Genomic DNA, 21,901 nt, shown 5'->3' on the forward strand with positions numbered 1-21,901 from the left:
GACTGCAACTGACCCATGACAGTTCCTATCACTGATGTTGCTGTGCAGCCCCAGCCGTATTCACTAAGGACAAACCAATCCACAGTGCACTTCATTTTTTTTGGTCTGCATCTACAGTAGATTTGCTGCAGAGGACTGTAGAAGAAACGTTTGGAATGGAAATCTACAGGCATTACCTGTGTGTTCTTTCCAATTGTGTACAGATACAAGATAGAATTGGTTAATAAGTAGAGGATTACATAGCTTACAGAGCCACATCTCAAGGTGGGAATAATTGTCTGAGCTGGTCATTTGTCAATCACCAACACTTTACTAGTACACTTTCCGGGTGCCACTCTCCGACTAACTACTTAGGTGCTTTGGATACGCCATAAAAGTCTCAGAGGGAAATACGCCATTAAAGGGGTATTCTCATCTCAGGAATCCTACTTCAACATGTTCAAAATCACAAAATCATGCACTCACATGTAGGATATTTATTTCCAAAATGCTCTGTTCTCCAGATCTTGATTCCCCTGGTTGTTTACTGTTTATTGCCAGGTAAACTGACTATCTCTTCTATGGAAAGAAATAGCAGAGTACAGCAGTTCCTGGTGGCAGAGCCACGAACCAGTGAGCATTCGCAACAGAAACCCCAGCTAACAGGTTAAGAAGAAAGGAGAAGGAAGTATGCAAAAAACTGCCTTCCTGCTATTTCTTTCCCTAGAAGAGGTGGTTGGTTGTGTCACTACAAAAAAAAAAAATTTAACGGCTGGGCATGGGCTAAACCAAAAAAAAAAGGTCAGTCTTTTAGGTGACAGTCCCTTGAAGAATACTGCTCCCTCTTCGATTTCTTCCTACCTCTCTTACTTCTTTTTAAAGTTGATATATTGTGGATTTAACATCTGTGCCACAGGTCAATATACATTGTGGATTTTTCTCACAGCATGTAGATGAGATTTCTTAAATCTTTACTGATACTGTGATACACTACAGAATTTCCGCATGCAATTATATTTGCAATGTGTGAACATACCCTAATAGACAGAAAGTGAAGTTAAAGTTACCTAACTTTTCAGAATAGGCTGTCATTAGAGATGAACGAGCACCCAAATGCTCGGGTCCGCGTTATTCAAGTCGAGCTTTTCGTAAAATTCGAGAGCTCTACTCAAGTAACGAACCCCATTGACTACAATGAGAGACTCGAGCATTTTTGTATGTGGGACGCCAGGTCCTGAGTTTTTTTTTTTTTCTTGGTTCGTGTGTTCTCTCTCTCTCTCCTCCAGACAAAAAAATTTGCCATTGACGCGCGTTGCGTCACGGCAGGGTCAAAACGGGGAGGAGCCAAAAACTGGGGCAGGGTCAAACATGACTTGATGCTCGTTCGAGTAACGAGCACCATCGAGTACGCTAATACTCGAACGAGCATCGAGCTCGGCAGAGTATGTTCGCTCAACTCTAGCTGTCGTGTGTATACGAGGAACAGTGCTATTTCTGATCATTCTAAGACTTGTATCCTGTATTTTCCAATTTTCCCATCCGCGGGCTATATACCCGAATCCTCTTAGAACTGATAGAAGAAGCCTGGGTGCTGTGCTGCAGATCCTGTTCACTAAATGTCTGACATAAAATCATGCTGTAGGATAGTGTATAGCAAGAGTGAGCAGTGAAGATTTCTGTACCTAAAACACAGTAAAGAGTGACTTGCTTTTAGTCTGGATGCAAAGTCTGTGTGAGTCTCTCCTTCCCTCTCCCACCCTCTGCTATCTATATATTTCAATGAGCACAATGATTAATCCCTCCCCAACCTCTGTTCTAAAGTCTCCACATCTCTCATCAATTAACTGAGAGCAGTCAGTGGACAGCAAGCTAGGAGAAAGGGAGACCTCTAGTGGTCAGGACTTTAGAGTGAGATTTAGGCCTTCCTCACACAGACGTTTTTTCTTGCTTTGAAATTACATTTATTAAAGTTTCAAAATACAAATATGAATATACTTGAATTAACACAAATATAATTAAAAGCGATGTAAAGTCCTTACTAGTGCTGTGATCTCTGCTGATGGGCAGAAGTGATCCAGGCAGTATATTAGAAAGTTACTCTGGGCAATTCTAGCACTGACCTCTGCAACATCTTTTACTTTCTATGCATAACTCACTACATACTGACTCTTCTCATCTAGCTTATTATAGCAGCTATGCGATGAGCCGTCCTCGTCAGGAAGCCATTTAATTGTATATAAATCTTGGCATAGTTTGGAGGTACATCATATAGACCCTTGTATCTGCGACTCCTTTATTCTTCAGGATCTTCAACTTCTGGAAAAACAAAATGATAAACATAAAAGGATAAATGAATATTTTCATATAATGCTGCTAGATGCAATAAAAAGCTGGAATTATCTTTCGTCTGATATACAGTGGCAGCTCCCATAGACTCCTATGGGAGCTGGAAAAAAAAGGAGGAGGCATTTTAGCAGTTTACAGGTGCCTCTATTTAGACATTTGAAGGCATCCCAAGGGTTTATGCCGAGCAAGGATTTTCCGGGGGTGCGACGTATATTTTTGCTAAAAACATCATACACGGTCGTGTGAATGGACAAGAAAACGCTAATTATTTCTGTCCGTGATCACGGAAAATCGTCCATTCATGCGAATTCAGTGCGCGGACAAGAGAACATAAAAACGCATACAGTCGTGTGAAAGAGCCCTTAATGTAATTCTAATTTGTCAGGGCTTACTGTATAGTAATGTTGTTTTTGGATGGACAAACCAGTGTAACATGCTGCACTATTCTATCTAGTGAGCAAAATAAAAGTCGTCATCCTTATGGAGCCATTAAAAATCCATGGCATTTGCCAAGAACTGTTACAAAATGGATCCATCATAGTATATATGTTGGGGCTGTAGAAACAGAATCCACGTCACATGAGAGCCTTAAGGCCCTTTTACACACAGTGATTATCACTCAAAATTGGCTCTAAAGCCATCTTTTGAGCGATAGCCGTTGTGTGTAAATGGGTGCCCATCGCTTTTCGTCCTTCGCTGAGTTCAGCTCAGTTTAAAATCCGTCATCCCTGATAAGAGAGACCGCACGCTGAGTTCTTCACGGGCAGAGCTGTCCAGCTGGAGAACAATAGCAATGCATTTGGAGAACAGACCACCCGCTGTTCTCTAAATACATGCAAATGAAGCTAGTTAACTAATAATGTGCTGATTAGCCCATTAGCAGCTAATACAAAATGATCGCTGAAAACTGTCAGTTTCTGACAAATTTTGAGCTATTATCTGTGTGTGTAAATGGGGCTTTAGAATGGATAATCGTATCCGTGCTCCAAAGAGGAATCAATATGTAAATAACAAATATTGTATTAAATGTAGATGGATTCACCTGGTGTGGGGAACCTATCTAGATGACAGGTCTCCGCACCAAAAGTCCAAATGAGCATTTAGGAATAGTCACACCCACCAATCCCCACCAGATCTCAGAAAGGCAGGGAGGGTGACAGTGGAGATACTCAGGGCTTCAAAACCTCGGTCAAAGAAAGTAGAAACAAGGAAGTACAAAAAACCTTCTGCACTACTATGCGTGCTTGTCCGATTACCAATCAGTGTTTTTTCTTACTGAGGTCCACTAGATCTCCTCTATATCCAGGTTCACGGATCAACCAATCATCAAGAGATGGGAAGGATGGCTTCTAATAGTTTATTCCAAAAAACATTTTTTCCACAAATAAAAGACGACAAACAGGTAGCTAGGCAACGCACCTCAAAGGCTACAAATTGCCTTCTTTTTTGTTTGAAAAATCGAACAAGCAAGCATAGTAGTGCCAGAGATCTTTATTTTTTACTTCCTCGTTCCTACCTGTGAGCCTTAGGCCAGGCTCATTCGACCGGGTCAGATTCTGCATGTGGGAGGCTTGCAGCCAGCGGCCCTGCGTACAGTGCATAATTGTATTGCATATGATCGCGTACACATACAGGCGGTCCTGCGTAGTACAGCTTTTTTCCTTGTTTGTCTGTATTTTCCGCGCCGTTGCTTAATGATGATGCTGGTACTCGCAGCCCGTACATAATGTAATTGCGTATGGGCTGCAGGTATATCCACGACCATAGAGCTCAATAGACCCTATGGTCACGGTTTCTGTGATTAAATAAATCATGCTGCATTTTCTTTTCTGCGAGCAGATTACCTAATTTTTGTTTGTAACCTATGTCCATATACCCTTAAGGTGTTCATATATAGCAGATTTGATGTGAATTTTCCAATCCATGTTAGGGTGCCTTCACACTGGCGACAAAAACGTGCGATTTTCGCACGATGCAACAGTGTGTGATAATGCATGATTATGAAACAAATAATTTTCAATGGTTTCATTCCCATTTACAATCTTTTCACTCATGTTGCGTGAAAAAAAAAATCGCAGCATGTTCTATCTTTTTGTGATATCTCCCATTGCAATATTGCAATGGGGGACCTCTGTGATCCTCAACCGTAGCATGGATGAAGTGAATCGCCACAGTGATGCGAGGCTTTTTTCACATGAAAACACCTTGCATCACAGGGTATTTCACATGGTGGGGAGCGCGATATCGCCCTCGCCAGTGTGAAGGAGCACCTAAAAGTACAGATTTTGATGTGGATTCGAGGCAGATTTCACACCATCAACTGACGGAGCGAAGCCTACTCCTGATCTATGTCAAGATTGTCACCATATGCTGTGGATACTGACACAGATTTTGATGTGGATCTGCACAAAATCCGCAGTGGAAAATGTGTTACAGATTTTTCTGCAGATCCATACCAAAATCCGTCATGTGTGAACACAACCTTAGGGTTATTTTAACTATTGCAAGTTCCAGCGGAAAAGGGGCAGGATAGAAAACAGTGGCTGGTAAAGGGGCATAAAAATGTAAGTATAAGTGTAAGTAATTGGCTGGTTTTTGGCACTTGTACAATGCAACATCCCTACTGAAGAACATACCTGATCCGCTCTTCCTGCGCCTCCAAGGGCTCAGATCAAATGTGCTAATCTGGGAGCAATTTACAAAATTTCTTGGGAAGGTGTTTGCTGTAAACACATTCCGAGGAACTTGGGTGATTGCTGTGTTGTCACAGATGATTCGAGACATTGTCACTTTCTCGATAGCTCTTCTCTGAGCTGTTGTGAACTCCGTAGGTCTTTCATAGTAAAATCTAACAAGAAAAGGTAGAATAATGATCAGCTTATCTTTACTGGACCGCTACATTTCTATAGTGCAAAAATGGGAAAAACGCTAGAACATCCACATAAAATAACGTTTCTGCAGAAAGACATTAGGGGGAATTTATCAATCCACTTGCACCAACTCTTTAGGTAAAAAAAAAGTCTCAAAGTTTGGCCCATCCCATAAAATTTGCGACTTTTTTCTACATTAGCCATTCTTGAAAAGTGGCAAGAAAAAGTGGGTGGTTGCTAGTGGGAGGGAGCATGGCCAACAACAGTGTAGCATATTTTTTTAAAGGAAATCTGTCATCAGAATTTTGGACCATAAGCAGCAACCATAGCGTAATCAAGTACATTTAATACACTCCAGACATATGTTTTTGAAAAAAACAGAAGAATGCTCATTATTGCAAAAAAGTAAAAGGTTAGAGTTCTATTCTGATGCTATGTATGCTAATTGTCCTGTTTTGAGTCATGAAGGCGGGCCAGTGGAGCTCCAAGTCAGGGTTTATTCATTGCTCCCTCCGCTGCTTGCCTGCCTCCCCCTACCGTTGACATCAGCGGATTGGCCCCTTGCCCAACCTGCCAGAAACAGGCATTCCACTAAAGTCAAGGTGTCTACATTCTGCATCTTGCCTCCGTAGCTCAGTGCGCTTGCACAGAAAGAGTATTGTGTGATACTCTGCCGAACTTTGCTTCCAGTGCATACGCAATGCTTCTGGGCACCATTGCAAAAACCTTAACACATCAATCATGTGCCATTTTTAATACTTACGTCTTTTTATGTAGAAGTGGGGCATTTGGGTTCCTCTCAGGCAACAATGCTCAGGTGCAACTGCTTACCTATGCTTGTGGTTGGTAAGTAGAAATAGATGTCTACTATTGTTTCTGTTGCACTTACCTGTCTCCATCACGGGTTCTCTGGAACTGATTGCCGATTAAACAAGCCAGCAGTTCACCAACTCTAGCATTTGGCAGTAGAGGCTCAGCAACAGCTGCCACCCAAATGTCAATATTTTTCGGTGTTCGATAAAGAGAGATAAATTTTTCAGCTAGTGGCCTATTTCTCAGTACTTGAGCGAGTTCAGCTACATTTCTGGGCTCAGAGAGGCCACAGAGTCTTCTCCAGTCAGTGTATCCTATTGAAATAAATCAATAATATGCAAGACATTACATTGCAAATAACACCATTTCAATAAAGATGGATGGTTAGATGAAAAAGTAAGGACAGCATTTCTAATTATTTTAAAGCTTACCTGAGTTTTCAACAAGGTTTATAAAATATAACTGGTTCTTCTTATCCACTCATTTGCTAGTTTGCACTCTTTTTTTATGTTTTTTTGAGTTACAATTCTCAGGTGGTCTTCCCTATTTTTCTGCCATTTGCGATCCACTTTTAGGTTGGAGGCATATCTCAAGCCTACTATTCTGCTAGTAGTTCACTGTCCTGTACTTCCTTTTCTAATTTCCTATGCTGCATTGCACTCATCTAATCAGCAGGGAGACAATATCTGAATGCCCACCTCTCTGCTGCCTTAGGGTGATTGTAAAAGTTGGTCATTCAGAGACATTCTGGTCATTTTGGTTAGTAAACTGAAAATAACGTGTGCACACACCAACACACTGTAATCGAAGGAGAGGCACAGAATGTGGAAATTGTTTACACAGTGGATGCAGAACTGTCAGCCTGCAGCCTGTGATTGCACGAGAGTCTATTAATGACCTATCTAGAGGAGAAGTCATCAATAGTTAAATCCCGGTGAACCCGTTTAAAAGTACACATTAATAAAAGCTATGTTTTTCTCAACCTACTCTTACTTTGAATCCTGTATCTAAGGCCTCAATGGAATCCAAACCTGCCCAAAGCAGAGGACCATGCTTACTGTCCAGGTCTTTTTTTCTTGTTCTGCGGATGTGTGCAGAAGCGGCAGCTAGCGCACATGTGCAGTACAATTGTTTTTTCAAACTCCTGCTTTCCCATAGAATTCACAGCCCGTCCACAATGTCAATTGCGGACGGGCTGCTGATCGGATGGCTTCCATTGACTTCAATGGAAGTCTTCGTGCACGAATTGCAGGAAAATGGAGAATGCTGCAATTTTTTATCTGCAAGCAGAAACCGCAATTGATTTCTGCTCGTGGACATGAAGGATCGTTTTACCATAGCATGCTATAAAGGCTTATTGATGCGGAATCCGTAGCGGAACGCCTGCTCCGGATTCCGCAGCAACAATCGCCACAAGAAAATTGCGAGGAAAAATCACAATTTTGTTCATGAGATGTTTAAGTGTCTGCGTTGCTTTTTCTTGCAAAAACATTTCTGCCACTTGCGATTTTCTTACGCGTTTTTTTCACGCTATTTTGCCACAATTTCTTAACATGAAAGTCAATAGGACTTAGGTCAATAGGAGTTAAAAACTCATCGCATCGCACAAAAAGATTCAAGTTTTTGCTTTGCGATGCAACAAAAAGGAGGGAAATCAAAGGAAAACATGGAAGATTTAAAAAAACGTAAAACGCAGAAAGATAGGACATGTTGCAATTTTTTTCTCGCAACATCGCATAAGTGAAAACATCGCAAATGTGAAGGAAACCATTGAAAATCACTGGTTTCATAATTCAGCGTTTTCACCCACTCTCGCATTGCACAAAAATCACGCGATTTTATCGCTAGTGTGAAGGTGCCCTTAAGTTTGAATTTGTGTCAAAGTACACCCAGAACCATGGTGGTGAACCTATGGCACACATGCGACAGAGGGCACGCAGAGACGTTTCTGTTGGCTCGTGCACCGACAACTGCTCACCATGGTAGTGAATACCAGCCGGGGTGCTGCGGCTCCCTAGTTGGTAATCACTCGGTGGATGTTGTTAGCGACGCTGATCATGGGTGCATACTCTCACGGCAGTGTGTGCACCCCTGATCATCCTCCCCTGACCTATCTTCTTTGGTTCCATAGGAGGAGAAGGCAGGAGGAGGCCGGGTGCACACACTGCAGTCCACAGCAGCGCCAAGAAGAGAGGGACCGGTGCTTAGACGTTCGCAGCTGAAATTTCTGTGGCAAATTACGCAGCATTTCCGCAACCAAAAAAACTGTCAAAATCCACACCATTGGTGTGGATTTTGACTGGAAATCAGTCACTTATCTGCAGTGTAGGCAGCTATGCTTTTCAAAACCATAAAATCTACAACTGGAGTCATACTATGCAGCACTCCCCCTCACCTTCTCTGGTGGCTGCTGTCATCCTCCCCGGCTTCCGATCCCAGAGGCCTGGTCATGTAGGGCGCCACTGGTCAGGTGAGGCCACTACAGGCCACAGGGAACCAGAAGCTGGGTAGTGCTGACAGCGAGAAGCCTTCAGAAGAGGTGAGGGGGAGTGGCAGATAGCATGAAATCAGCTTCGAATACGCGACTGATTTCCAGTCAAAATCCATACCAATGGTACTCCATTGCTCCAGCTAGGGAAAAAACACAGGGCGTTCCTCCCTGTTTATTTTGAAATGGCCATTTGCTTTTTCTAACAATAGAGGTAAAATCCATACGTCGTGATAAGCCCCGCCCCCTGACGTGTTGGCACTTTGTGATAAATAATTGGGTTTTGAGTTGCAGTTTGGACACTCGGTCTCCAAAAGGTTCGCCAACACTGACCTAGAAGAACTGATGCTGTTTTAAAGGCAGAAGCTGGTTCTACCAGATATTAATTTGATTTTGATTTTTCTTTTGTTCATTCACTTGGCTGTTTGTTAATTGACAAAAATACATGATTAACACTTCTATTTTTGAAAGAATTCTTACTTTGCAGCAGTTTTTCCACACCTGACTAAAATTTTTGCACATTACTATGTGTATTTGTACATTATACAGGGGCTTATCGAAATTATTAATTTACCTGGTAATCCATGATCACGGCCTCGTTGCAAATTGATTGCTCCCAAGTCAAGACCAAGACGTTTGAACAGCTCAAAAAGATGTTCTCTGAGTTCATCAACCAAAATCTGGTTTTGTCTGTTCAACTTTGCTTGATTTGCCATGAGGCCTCGGAGAAGAGGGTCAATTCCTCCTGTAGTAACCAGGAAAGTTGTGTTTGTGAAATATGTGGCTTAAAGATATTCTGTATCTACATTAGATTTAGGCTAAAGGCAGGTTTATACCTTAAAAAAACTGGTAGCTTTAGCTTTGTTACATAAAACATGAACCTATTACGTTACACTCATATCTTGTTTTAGGCTTATACCAAATGCATACTGAAACATAACAGTAGGCTATGGCAGTGGCATTGTTTACAACATGTGTGCAATTTGGGTATGTTTGGTGGATCTAGATAGTTTTTTTTTGAGGGTACTGAAAAGTGTAGGCAGCTATGCTTTTCAAAACCATAAAATCAATAACTGGAGTCAGAAGGCAGCTAGAGCCAGGTGTCCAGAGTGGGTATAAATTTTGATCTGCGTATAGAAAAAAAGTAAAAAAATTGTCTTCTTTACTGTCGAAAAAGGGACACGTCTGTTGTGGGGCACAAATCATGTGAAACCTTTATTATTGAATTTTACTTGATTAAATCTGTTTTAGCTGAGTTTTTTATTAATTAAAGGTGCAAGCATCATTACAAAATATAAAGGAACTCACCCTTTATCTTTCCAGGCGATCCAGTCCTGCAACTCTGATAGTCTCCCACTGTCTCAGTTTACATGCAGGCAGCAGTGATGTTTTATACTGCTGGTGACTGTTGTAACCAAAGATAGAGAAATCTAGTACCTTTAAGTAGGCCTGATGTCTTTAAGATATCAGTGAGAGGTCAGTCTGACTTCTCCATGAGCCTTGGGTTAAACATAACAAGTAAACAGTTCTTACAATTGTAAGACAACCTTTTTCTATCCATATTGTACCACCTTCTTTCATTAATCTATATAAGATGATGAAGGGGCAATTCAGTGCAGAGTTGTTTACCCTTTGACCAAAGGCGTAACTTGAAGCTCCTGGGCCCCAGCGCAAAATCTGTAACAGGGCCCCTAACTATAATGCTTTATTCATAACTAGCTTACCCGTCGCACGTTGCTGCGAAGACAGACATACATATATACATTCGGTTTTATATATCTAGATAACAACCAATCACAGCGCAGCTTTCAAGTTACCTCAGCGGTATAATATATAACAACCAATCACAGCGCAGCTTTCATGTTACCTCAGTGGTATAATATATAACAACCAATCGCAGCGCAGCTTTCATGTAACCTCAGTAGTATAAGAAGTAGCAACCAATCACAGCACAGCTTTCATGTTGTCTCAGCAGTATATTATATAGCAACCAATCACAGCACAGCTTTCATGTAACCTGAGTAGTAAAGGAAGTAGCAACCAATCACAGCGCAGCTTTCATGTTGCCTCAGTAGTATAATATATAGCAACCAATCACAGCACAGCTTTCATGTTACCTCAACAGTATAAGAAATAGCAACCAATCACAGCACAGCTTTCATGTTTCCTCAGCAGTATAAGAAATAGCAACCAATCACAGCACAGCTTTCATTTTACCTCAGCATTATCAATATCCAGCAATTGTCAAGCGAAACATTCTGCAGATGCATCATTTTGTAGTTGAACACGCATCCCGTTGCTCATAATGCCTTTTGCTTTCGTGCTTGAGATGGAAATTAAACGATCTTTGTCTGGGGGGCATAAATGTCGATAATGCTCGCACGCGTGCCACCTATCGTAGGATAGTTGTACTATGACAATAATCTTCGGAGCAGTGTACTCAAGAGCTTCCCAAAGTTTCATGGTGATTGGATGAATGGTGTAGTAATGCATAAAGGACAGACAGAAAGACAGACATACATTCATTTATATATATATAGATGACATCAGGAAGTGAGAGCATTAGATTCCGTACGTAAAATTTGGACGCTAATTGTTTGGCGCTTACAATTGAATAATCGAGTTGGGACCCATTAACTTTTCCTTTTTATGGCATAATCAATGCCCGTGCCAAATTACATCAGGAAGTGAGAAAATTACATTTCGTACGTAAAATTTGGACGCTAATTCTTTTGCGCATAGAATTGAATAATCGAGTTGGGACCCATTAGCTTTTCCTATTTATGACATTCAATGCCCGTGCTAAATTTCATGTTTCTATGTGAGAAAATGACATTCCGTACGTAAAATTTGGACGCTAATTCTTTTGCGCATAGAATCGAATAATCGAGTTGGGACCCATTAGCTTTTTTTATTTATGACATAATCAATGCCCGTGCCAAATTTCAAGTTTCTATGTGAGAAAATTAGATTCCGTACGTAAAATTTGGACGCTAATTCTTTGGCGCATGGAATTTAATAATCAAGTTGGGACCCATTAGCTTTTCCTATTTATGACATAATCAATGCTCGTGCCAAATTTCAAGTTTCTATGACATTGGGAAGCGAGAAAATTAGATTCCGTACGTAAAATTTGGACGCTAATTCTTTGGCGCTTAGAATTGAATAATCGAGTTGGGACCCATTACCTTTTCCTATATATGACATAATCAATGCTCCTGCCAAATTTCATGTTTCTACAACATCGGGAAGTGAGAGAATTAGTGGCAATGATGGAAATCGAATGATCTATGTGGGGGGGTCGTAACTGTCGACGACACACGCACGCGCGCCATTTATCGTAGCATAAATGTACTATGCCTATAATCTTCCCAGGAGTGTACTCAACAACTTCCCAAAGTTACATGGCGATCGGATGAATGGTGTAGTAGCGCATAAAGGACAAACAGACACACAGACAGACATACATTCAATTTTATATATATAGATATGTGGAAGTCACCTGTCCAAAGAAGTAAAACAAATAATCATAGTCTACTTATGTACCTTCTCTCACAACTCTCCATGTGTTGAAAAACGTAAGGTGCAGAGGGACAGCAGGCAAGTTTCGTGAGGGCCGGTAGCCATTCACCAATCGATAAATAAATGGCTGGATCATTGTGTGACCCATACGGAAGACCAAGCTAAACACATTAGATGCCCCTGGGTTCACGGTGTCATCATAACTACTGTATGGAGGAACCACCCGAGACATACATGAACCCAACAGCAGGGGAAGCCAATCCTTGTAGTTTATTTTCTGGGAAAAAAATGGTAAATGAATGATTAAATACAATATCTTATTTGTTGGAGTTTATATAGCTAAAAGAATATCACTCCTATTAAAGTAATAAAACATTAAACATATTAGACTTGCTAGTAGGCGTCCTTTTAACCCTTTCCAATCCACTGTCTGACCTCTGAAGACATTATGATTTAAGGCTGTGCAGCTCTGATGTTGGAAGACATCCGTCGGGGTTCTCTTACTGTATATTATCAGCCTCTTTGCTGTCGGAGCCTATCCAACATGTCACCTCCTGCAGTACTGGCTTTAGCCAGCAGATAGCACTGTTGTATAACAGCAGAAAAAGAGTAAGCCCCCTAGGAAAACCAGGATACAAATTGGATTGGAAAGGGTTAAAGCTGGGGCTGCACACAGACTTTTGTCAAGAGTAGTAATAAGAAACACATGTAATAAGGAAGTTGTGTGCAAAATGCTATTCAAGCCAACTTTTTACATTGAGGAAATGCTACGGAATTTCGGCTGCAGGAATCACTGCTTAAATTCTGCCGCATTTACAGTACAGGCCTTGTGGAGAAAATTTCAAGAATCTCCTTCGTAGAGCGAAAACTTTCTGCAACAAATCGGTACAAACAAACATAAAAAATATGTCATGCTGCATCAGGGGCTGTGTTATTGAGGCATTCTCCGCCAGAAGCATTTCATATAGAGGCACATGTAAACTGACCCCAACATAGATGCAAAATAGCGCAAAAGAGAGGGCAGAAATTTGGGCAAATTCTGTTTCACCTGTCAGGCAATTTTAAACAAACACAGAATGTCGCACCTGTGTAACGGCGCCAATTATTTTTCTGGTTTCTTGGAAAAGTGTTTCTCCAGTCCAGCGTGGATTCATCCTGCGTAACACTGCAGCTATGCGGTTGTGTTCTCGCACAAACAGTGTGTGAAATGCAGTTAAACCAGGCTGCTCACTGACACGACCATCACCTGAAGATAAGAAGTGGTTTATTCTTTCTGTGTGCAGAATAACCCCACGACCGAGATTCGGAACTTAAAATTTCTTTGCCCTATATTTTTTTTCAGTCATAGTACAAAGTCAGCAGAATATATAAGAGCTGTGCAAACAGCAGGAATTTAATAATCGTATTACTTACCGGCTAAGAAGCAGGGAAGACCTGATGTTTTATTAGTCTGCTCACAGAAATCTGGTTCATGAGATGGACCTGAACTGAAAGGTAGGTAGGGCCGGCCATTATCAGTAAAGTTCTTATTAACAGCCATGAGACCTCTTACATTGGTGTTGTCACGCAGGCTGTTGGCCAACTGATCAGTACTACCATATACTTGACTGGCATCAATGTATGATGTGAGGATATTCATCTGTTCAAGTTTACTAGAGCCTGGATGAAAAGCTGGACTTGAGCGAATCAAAGGGATACAGTCACTGAGGTTAGATATACGAGGATCATTTCGGGGGATCTGTGGAGTTAAGCACAAAATAAAATTTGAGTCACATTGAATTGACTACATCTTTAATATGAAAATGACCGAGAACGACCAAGTCTAATAATGTAATTTACTATATCTGAGGGTCGGGACCCCATAGTCAAATTATGGTCTACCCCCACAAGATAATAACCATCTAGCCACTCTATAATCATAAGGCCTCTCTAAACACTACCTGTGCTACCTTTTCTGACATCAACCCCACGGGAGAAGCTCCTCTATCTCAGGTGCTAGACCTGACTGTTTCAGTGCATTAGATTGGCTAATCCCTACTGATTTAAAAAATATTAGCTAAACTTGTGTGTATGGGGCTACGAAACAGTCCCTCAAAGGTAGCTGTTGGAGGAAAGAAGGCTTGGGTATGTTGGGTTTCAACATGAAAGGGATCTGCTAGCTGTTTATGTCTCACTCCCGACTGAAATAAATGGATGGGGGAACCTGGAAAGATAGCTGCTGCCCAAATGATCATTCAGCTAACAGTTACCTAGTACTCAGTGTGCATCTCAGGAGCCTGCAGGCCCAGATTGTCTGGTGCCATAGGGTATATACTTATATAGTGGTCACAGTGTGACCAAAAAACACACTGATATGCGGTTTTCCTACAACTTGCTGCAGTTTTTAAATTGATTGTTAATGTTTTTTGTGATTTTGCAAGTAAACAGCAATTTTACCTGCAAAACACTGCCTGCATTCTTCATTAATGCGCCTGCTCCTACTACCTGTATTCTTCTCGTAGTCCTTTTCTATTGTTGTTAACTTTATGCTGATGTACACAAAACTAATTTTTTTGATAAAAAGTTACCCGTAGGGGAAAGCATGGCTGCACTCGGGCACAGCTCGTTTCACAGTCAATTTCAGAGGCTGATTTTCTTGGTGTTTCTGGTGCCAGATCCAGGTCATGATCAATCCACTGTCCCCACTGCATGAACATTAGAGACCGTCCTTTGTCCAGGGTCTGTTCTTTCTCTGGGAATTGGATAATCTGATTGGACACATTCCTGGCCTGCAATACAACAGAAATACTACAGACAACAGCAGCAAAAGTAAATCTAGTCATCAATGCAAACATATAAAAGAAAAGCTTAGAATTTTTCCTATTTTATTTCCTTTAAAGGGTAGAGAGCAAAATATATATATCTGATATCTCCTATAGATACATCAGAAGATTACATTTACCTCTTTCTGCACTGCTCATACAATTACAAGACCTAGAGTCTCCAAGACTGCTTATAATAGAGGGACATAATAGCACCAACGAAGCTCATGGACTTTGAGGAGGGCTGTGGGTCCCAAATCACACTGAGATATAGTCAGTCTGCATACTCACCAGAGGTAAAGGGAAGCCATTGACCGGCCGATTTTCTGTCCAACCTTTAGGGAGCCCTCTCCCATCCTCATATTGAGATGGTAGCAAGCGTGTATAAGGCCTATTGGAAACTCCAAAGTTGGGAAATCTCCTGAAGAAACAAATGTCAACGTATGGATCTCTAAATGCTTAACAAATGTATTGTATATGGAGCTGGTATGCACAATATTACTCTCTCAATCCCACTGTCACTGTGGTCATTCATGCCCCAATGCATCTGAAGTCAAAAATAAAGCAACTTTGCAAACGGTGTAGGTTAAACATTTCCTGCCATTCGTATCTACAGCTCTTGTGCATGCTGTGTGTCTCCATGGTAATTAGACCAACATTCAGTAAGTAGTTTAGCAGGAAGCAGATGGAAGGGAGTATGCCAGCAGGATCAGACCAGAAAGGGTTTGTTACTACAGTCTGTTACCATGAAGACACATAATTCTGCATAGGAGCTGTCGCTGCAAAACAGTAAAATATTTTTAGTAAAAACCTTTTGTAAAGTTCCTTAATTTCTCATTGCCGGTGCATCAGAACAATTAAAAAATGGTTTTGAAGCTGAACATAGCCTTCAAAAGCCTTCTCACCTGTTGTTGCACTCCCCTGTGAAAGTTCGATACCGGCTTGTGGGACAAGCTTTTGGAAGATGTAGGAAAGCATATCCAGAAACCTTATGCAGCATGTCTATCTGTTTGGTTGTCAGCATGTCTGTTGAACACATAATAATTTTATGTACTGTTAGTTCATGTACAGTAAAACTAATTTAACCTGTCAGCTACAGTAAGTTAATAGATGCCAATTTAGACAAGGAGGCACTAAAGGAATCCATGATGCTGAGACTTATGATGCTGTTTGCACAGTCCTCATGCTGGAGAACTACTTTTGATAGGGTTGTAGCTAGAAGAGGAAGAGTACAGCTAGGGAAGGGCCTGATGGGGCATGAATCCTAGGTGCCCTGGTGGGGCATGCGCCCTAGGTGCCCTGGTGGGGCATGCGTCCTAGGTGCCCTGGTGGGGCATGCGTCCTAGTTGCCCTGGTTAGGCATGCATTCTAGGTTCCAGGGGAAGCTCCATGTAGTCATACTGCCAGGGCAGTTTAGATACAGGGTTAGGCCACCATTTGGAATCCTCATCCCTGTAATATAAAGCTTAGCTATAACTCCTCTTTAGGTATTTTCTGACTATATTTTCTTGTGTCCTCCTTATTCAATCTATGTTAATTTCAGGCACAAACTGTAATATGAGGATCTTGTAGAAAAGCACCACAGATATTGCCTTCCTGGACGCATGTGAGTGTTATAATGAAAAACAAATTCATTAGGGACACCCCTGAAAAATACCTTTTAATGAAATTAATTTAAAAACAAGGCCTGATATCACAGTTTTTCAACCATTACTTGGAGTTTCACTGACAGTGTTTCTCCTGCCAGTTACTCTGGGGTTTCGCTCTGTATCAGCACACTGACCAACTAATATTTGGTTATTTATGGTCCCTTGGGTCTGACCAATGTGGTTTCCCATGAGTATAACTCTTTTTATAACTAACTGTTCAGGGATCTCTTCATCTGTTATCCCTGACCTCTTAATTATGATGTGTACTTTGTGTATTGTTTGTCCTTCCTTTGATATCAGCCCTTGTTTTTATATTTATCTCATTAAAAAATATTTTTTAGGGGTGTCCCCGGTGAATTTGTACTACATTTTGACATCTCCCTTGGCTATACTGTAATTCTGAGTGGTATAATGAATGAATGTGAGATCGGAATTGAATGCCATCAAACCTGAACCCTTCCTGCACAAGTTTGTCAACTTTGCAACTTTGACAACCGATATTATGATTTATTGAGTACTTACTACTACCACCATTTCCTAAATAACATACAACCTGTGGTATTCAGTTTTTACAATAGCTGTTGTCATTGTAAGCCACTTCTCTCTCCTCTATGGTACCTGAGATGTTGAAGGGTCGACTGTAGATGCTTTTAACCTTCTCAGTCAGAAGTTCAAGGCTGACCTCTATGTAATCAGCAGCTCGGATGAACGTTCTGCTTGTTGCCACTGGCTGCTTGAAGTAGGTCATGACATCAGATGTAGTCCAAGTTCCTTGCTTAAGACGCTCTTTAAGGCTTAAGATATAAGACATCCAGTTAGGACACACTTATAATAACAAAACGGCCCTGTATGATAATAGAATGCTGATTATTACATAAACTATATTACGAATGAGGAAAAACACAACGATGTATGTCTTTGTCAGCCTTACAAACTAACCTCTAATCACAATAAACGTGTTCAACTCTTGTTTATGTTCATTGTACCATTTTTTCCCATTCTCTCTGGGTATCTTAATCTGTAGCACTATTCTTGCCATTAATAACTCTGAAAAACTAAGGGAAACCTGAAGGAAACCCATAGTTATATGGATTATGCTTCCCTTAAGAACAGAACCCATGACAATAGTGTGAGCAGAGCCTTAGACCTTTATACCTTAATGAGCTTATATAAAATATAATAAGTTATGACTTTGAATATTGTAGTAATTGTTTACTGGACTCACAGATCACGAGTGCGCTTGTAGGCAGTATCTACCAACTTCTTTGCTTCCTGGACTGAGCTGAGAATGAGATCATTGTCCAGCTCCTCCACTCCATCTGGATAGTAGAAAGAAATTCAATTATATGAGCCAATGATAATAAACAAGAATCCAACACCACATATGCTACCCACCAAGTATTTACAGGCTAGCCAGTCTATTTCAGCACATTTTATTAACTACTACTAAATACTGTGCCTAGCTCATATATTTTAGAACAAATCCTATAAGCCATTCCTGTGCCGAGGTGCTCACCTCTGGTTCTTTCCATTGTAAAGCACACATGCCCACTCAGTCTAATTAACCACTAAAATCAATAGTTTTTCCCCAATCATTTAAATTTCATAAACCTTCAGGAAAGCAAGGAAAAGATGTTGACTTTGTAATGTCACCATTACATTTTCATCTATAACGTCTAAATATTATTGATAGCCAACTGTGGCGTAGGCTACAAAAGCTCAATTTTCTTCATATAATTTTTTTACTATTGAAATTATTTTGCATTGTTTAATTTTTTATGTATTACTTAGATATACAATATCTAACCATCACAGCATTACATTTATACAGAACTAGTCAATGGTAGAATCTGACAGAAGAAGAGTGAGTACAATGTCTAGCACCTCCTGTCTCTATTTTGCTTCCATTAAGAGATATCACAACATGAGGGCATGATCATGTTCACACGTTGCAAACAAATAGTGCTTGCTTAATCATAGTATGCTGTAGATCAGCACATGTGAAACCAATTAAAAGAACGTACAACCAATCGCATCATCATGACACTCTCACACTGCGATAGGTAATGAACATATTTACTAACATAGCCCAATGCAGAAGCATGAGTATAGAAATAAAGCCTGTACAGAGATATTCATATATGTACATGAAATAATTTCTCTAGTTTAATCCCTTTGGAAACCCTATATCTAGGTACAATATCCTAAAGACTTCCCTTTTTTTATTAACCTTTCCTGAAGAACTTGATGGTACTGAAATTGATACCATGGAATTCAATAAAATGCTATACTGTGCCTGAAAGATTTTCTTTTTTACCTTTTTCTCAATGTCTGACACATGCTGCATTATTCAATCTTTGATTTTCTCATTGTGTGTCCCACATACAATAACTTACATGTGTCACACAGAATCGCATATACAACATAGTGTGAGTCACAGTTAATATAGTGATTTAGTTTTTGCATTATGATGGCTTAACACCTGCGCCTGGGATTCCGCTTTCCTGCTGTATCCAAGGAGCAGGAAAAAGGGAATCCCCAGATCCGAATGGCTCCATCTCAGAATGGAAGCAAACAGCGCTGAATGAACTCCATTGACTATAATGGGGAACGGTCGATTTCCGCTTAGCCGCCCGGCTTTTGTATGGAAGAAAAAGCACTGCATGCAAAGCTTTTTCTTCTGGTACTTTGAGCCAGATCTGGGACAGAACCGCCAAACAGAGGTTCCAACGCAGATGTGAAATGGGTCTTATCAAGAGTCTCTTTAATTGCAAACTTACATAACTTGCAAGTTTTGTTATTCTGAAAATAAAACCTAGGGAATAAAATGTTGCCTACTGTGTGCCCCTTTTCACTACAGATCTTTACCCAAGTTTTCTACTACTTATAGTCTGGACTTTAATGAAATTCAGAAAATTCTTTACAAATTATCTATCTATCTTATATCTATCTATCTTATATCTATCTATTTCATATCTATCTATCTATCTATCCATCCATTATCTATCTCATATCTATCTCTCTATCTCATATCTATCTATCTATCTCATATCTATCTATCTATCTATCTATCTATCTATCTCATATCTATCTATCTCATATCTATCTATATATCTATCTATCTCATATCTACCTATCTATCTCTCTATCTCATATCTATCTATCTATCTCATATCTATCTATCTATCTATCCATCCATTATCTATCTCATATCTATTTCTCTATCTCATATCTATCTATCTATCTCTCATATCTATCTATATCTATCTATCTATCTATCTCATATCTATCTCATATCTATCTATCTCTCATATCTATCTATCTATCTATCTATCTATCTATCTATCTATCTATCTATCTATCTCATATCTATCTATCTCTCATATCTATCTATCTATCTCATATCTATCCATCTATCTATCTATCTATCTATCTCATATCTATCTATCTCTCATATCTATCTATCTATCTCATATCTATCCATCTATCTATCTATCTATCCCATCTATCTATCTATCTCTCATATCTATCTATCTATATCTATCTATCTATCTATCTCATATCTATCTATCTATCTATCTATCTCTCATATCTATCTATATCTATCTATCTATCTATCTCATATCTATCTATCTCTCTATCTCTCATATCTATCTATCTATCTATCTATCTATCCCATCTATCTATCTATCTATCTATCTCATATCTATCTATCTATCTCTCATATCTATCTATATCTATCTATCTATCTATCTCATATCTATCTCATATCTATCTATCTCTCATATCTATCTATCTATCTATCTATCTATCTATCTATCTCATATCTATCTATCTCTCATATCTATCTATCTATCTCATATCTATCCATCTATCTATCTATCTATCTATCTCATATCTATCTATCTCTCATATCTATCTATCTATCTCATATCTATCCATCTATCTATCTATCTATCCCATCTATCTATCTATCTATCTATCTCTCATATCTATCTATCTATATCTATCTATCTATCTCATATCTATCTATCTATCTATCTATCTCTCATATCTATCTATATCTATCTATCTATCTATCTCATATCTATCTATCTCTCTATCTCTCATATCTATCTATCTATCTATCTATCTATCTATCTATCCCATCTATCTATCTATCTATCTATCTATCTCATATCTATCTATCTATCTCTCATATCTATCTATATCTATCTATCTATATCTATCTATCTAATATCCATCTATATATCTATCTATCTCATATCTATCTATCTATCTATCTATCTCATATCTATCTATCTCTCTATCTCTCATATCTATCTATATCTATCTATCTATCTCATATCTATCTATCTATCTATCTCTCTATCTAATATCTATCTATCAAATCTATCCATCGCACTGACTTGAGTACAGCCTAAATGCATTGCTGAATTTTACACTATATAATCATTGTTACAAGTGGTGAATAAAGCATACACAACAAAAAGCAAAACACTCTGCAGAAAACACAAAAAAATCATGTTGGAAGGTCAATAGAAAAGAGATGCTAGAAAAAAAAAAGTTAAATTACCATAAAAAGAAGGTGTAATAATTGGCAATGATCCAAGAACCAGAAGGAGACAACCAAGCCCCTGCAAGGAAGCCATGCTCTTGCTCCTAAAATGACAATTTAAAAAAAATAAAATCAATGAAACATATTATCAAACATATATGATAACACACAACAACATCTTAAAGTCTAGTATAATCCAAGTTAAGAAAACATGTTTCTTTTTATGATGTGGCACCACTGGGCTTGCACTTTCCTATGTGTGAGAAACTCTACAACAAATGATGTCTCACCTTTTTCCTCTTAGATGCAAGTTCCTCGAAGCAAGGCAACTTTATAAAGGCCAGTTTCAAGGCGGGTCTAATTGGCTTGATAAACTCTAGAGGGAAGTCTTGTATATGAAAGTTGCACTAACACAATTACACATTCAAGAGAAAGAGACTTAAGTAATGCAAGCTGATAATGATCTAAATGTCCATATTACATAATATTCTGCACGAATACTATTTGAAATAATTGCTATGTTATCTAGTCATTGTAGGACTGGACCAATTGCAACTAAACCGCACTTGGAACATAGCCTACTTTTGATAAACTGTAGAAGAAAACTTAAAGCCAGCCATACTCTACATTTAAGATAGCTGTTGGCCAAATGCTTCTTCTATCTACAACTATTCTTCTCAACTCTCCCATATACATGTGCTTGGACAGGCTAAGCATGAATGTATTTTCATTGAGGAGAGGGGAAAATAAGCCTCTGTAGATCCCACTGGCATCATTCTATCGTCTGCAGGAAGTTTTTTCTTTCCTCCAACATCTGCTATTCGAGGGAGAGTCAGGTGGGCACTATACACATTAGATAGTTGACCAATTTCACT

At 39.5% G+C, this 21,901-nt stretch overlaps 1 protein-coding gene across 1 annotated transcript; it reads right to left on the reverse strand.

Moving 5' to 3' along the window:
- Positions 1 to 1,922: 1,922 nt before the first annotated feature.
- On the reverse strand, positions 1,923 to 21,169 carry LOC136625551 (eosinophil peroxidase-like). Its single transcript, XM_066599819.1, has 13 exons — positions 21,045 to 21,169; positions 17,694 to 17,787; positions 17,087 to 17,262; positions 15,725 to 15,845; positions 15,111 to 15,240; positions 14,586 to 14,786; positions 13,432 to 13,756; positions 13,104 to 13,264; positions 12,043 to 12,295; positions 9,071 to 9,241; positions 6,085 to 6,322; positions 4,962 to 5,173; positions 1,923 to 2,295 (listed from the first exon to the last, which is right to left on the reverse strand). Exons 1-13 carry the CDS (start codon positions 21,118 to 21,120, stop codon positions 2,273 to 2,275), a joined length of 2,181 nt encoding a protein of 726 aa, XP_066455916.1. The 5' UTR covers positions 21,121 to 21,169; the 3' UTR covers positions 1,923 to 2,272.
- Between the last annotated feature and the right edge of the window lie 732 nt (positions 21,170 to 21,901).

The sequence above is a fragment of the Eleutherodactylus coqui genome, chromosome 4, assembly GCF_035609145.1.
Source record: "Eleutherodactylus coqui strain aEleCoq1 chromosome 4, aEleCoq1.hap1, whole genome shotgun sequence".
Taxonomy (NCBI): domain Eukaryota; kingdom Metazoa; phylum Chordata; class Amphibia; order Anura; family Eleutherodactylidae; genus Eleutherodactylus; species Eleutherodactylus coqui.

Coding starts and splice junctions, on each gene's coding strand:
- LOC136625551 (XM_066599819.1), bottom strand. CDS start 21,120: ATGGCTTCCTTGCAGGGGCTTGGTTGTCTCCTTCTGGTTCTTGGATCA. Junction 17,788..21,044: donor TATTACACCTTCTTTTTATG/GTAATTTAACTT, acceptor TCTACTATCCAG/ATGGAGTGGAGGAGCTGGAC. Junction 15,846..17,086: donor TCGACCCTTCAACATCTCAG/GTACCATAGAGG, acceptor TGTGTTCAACAG/ACATGCTGACAACCAAACAG.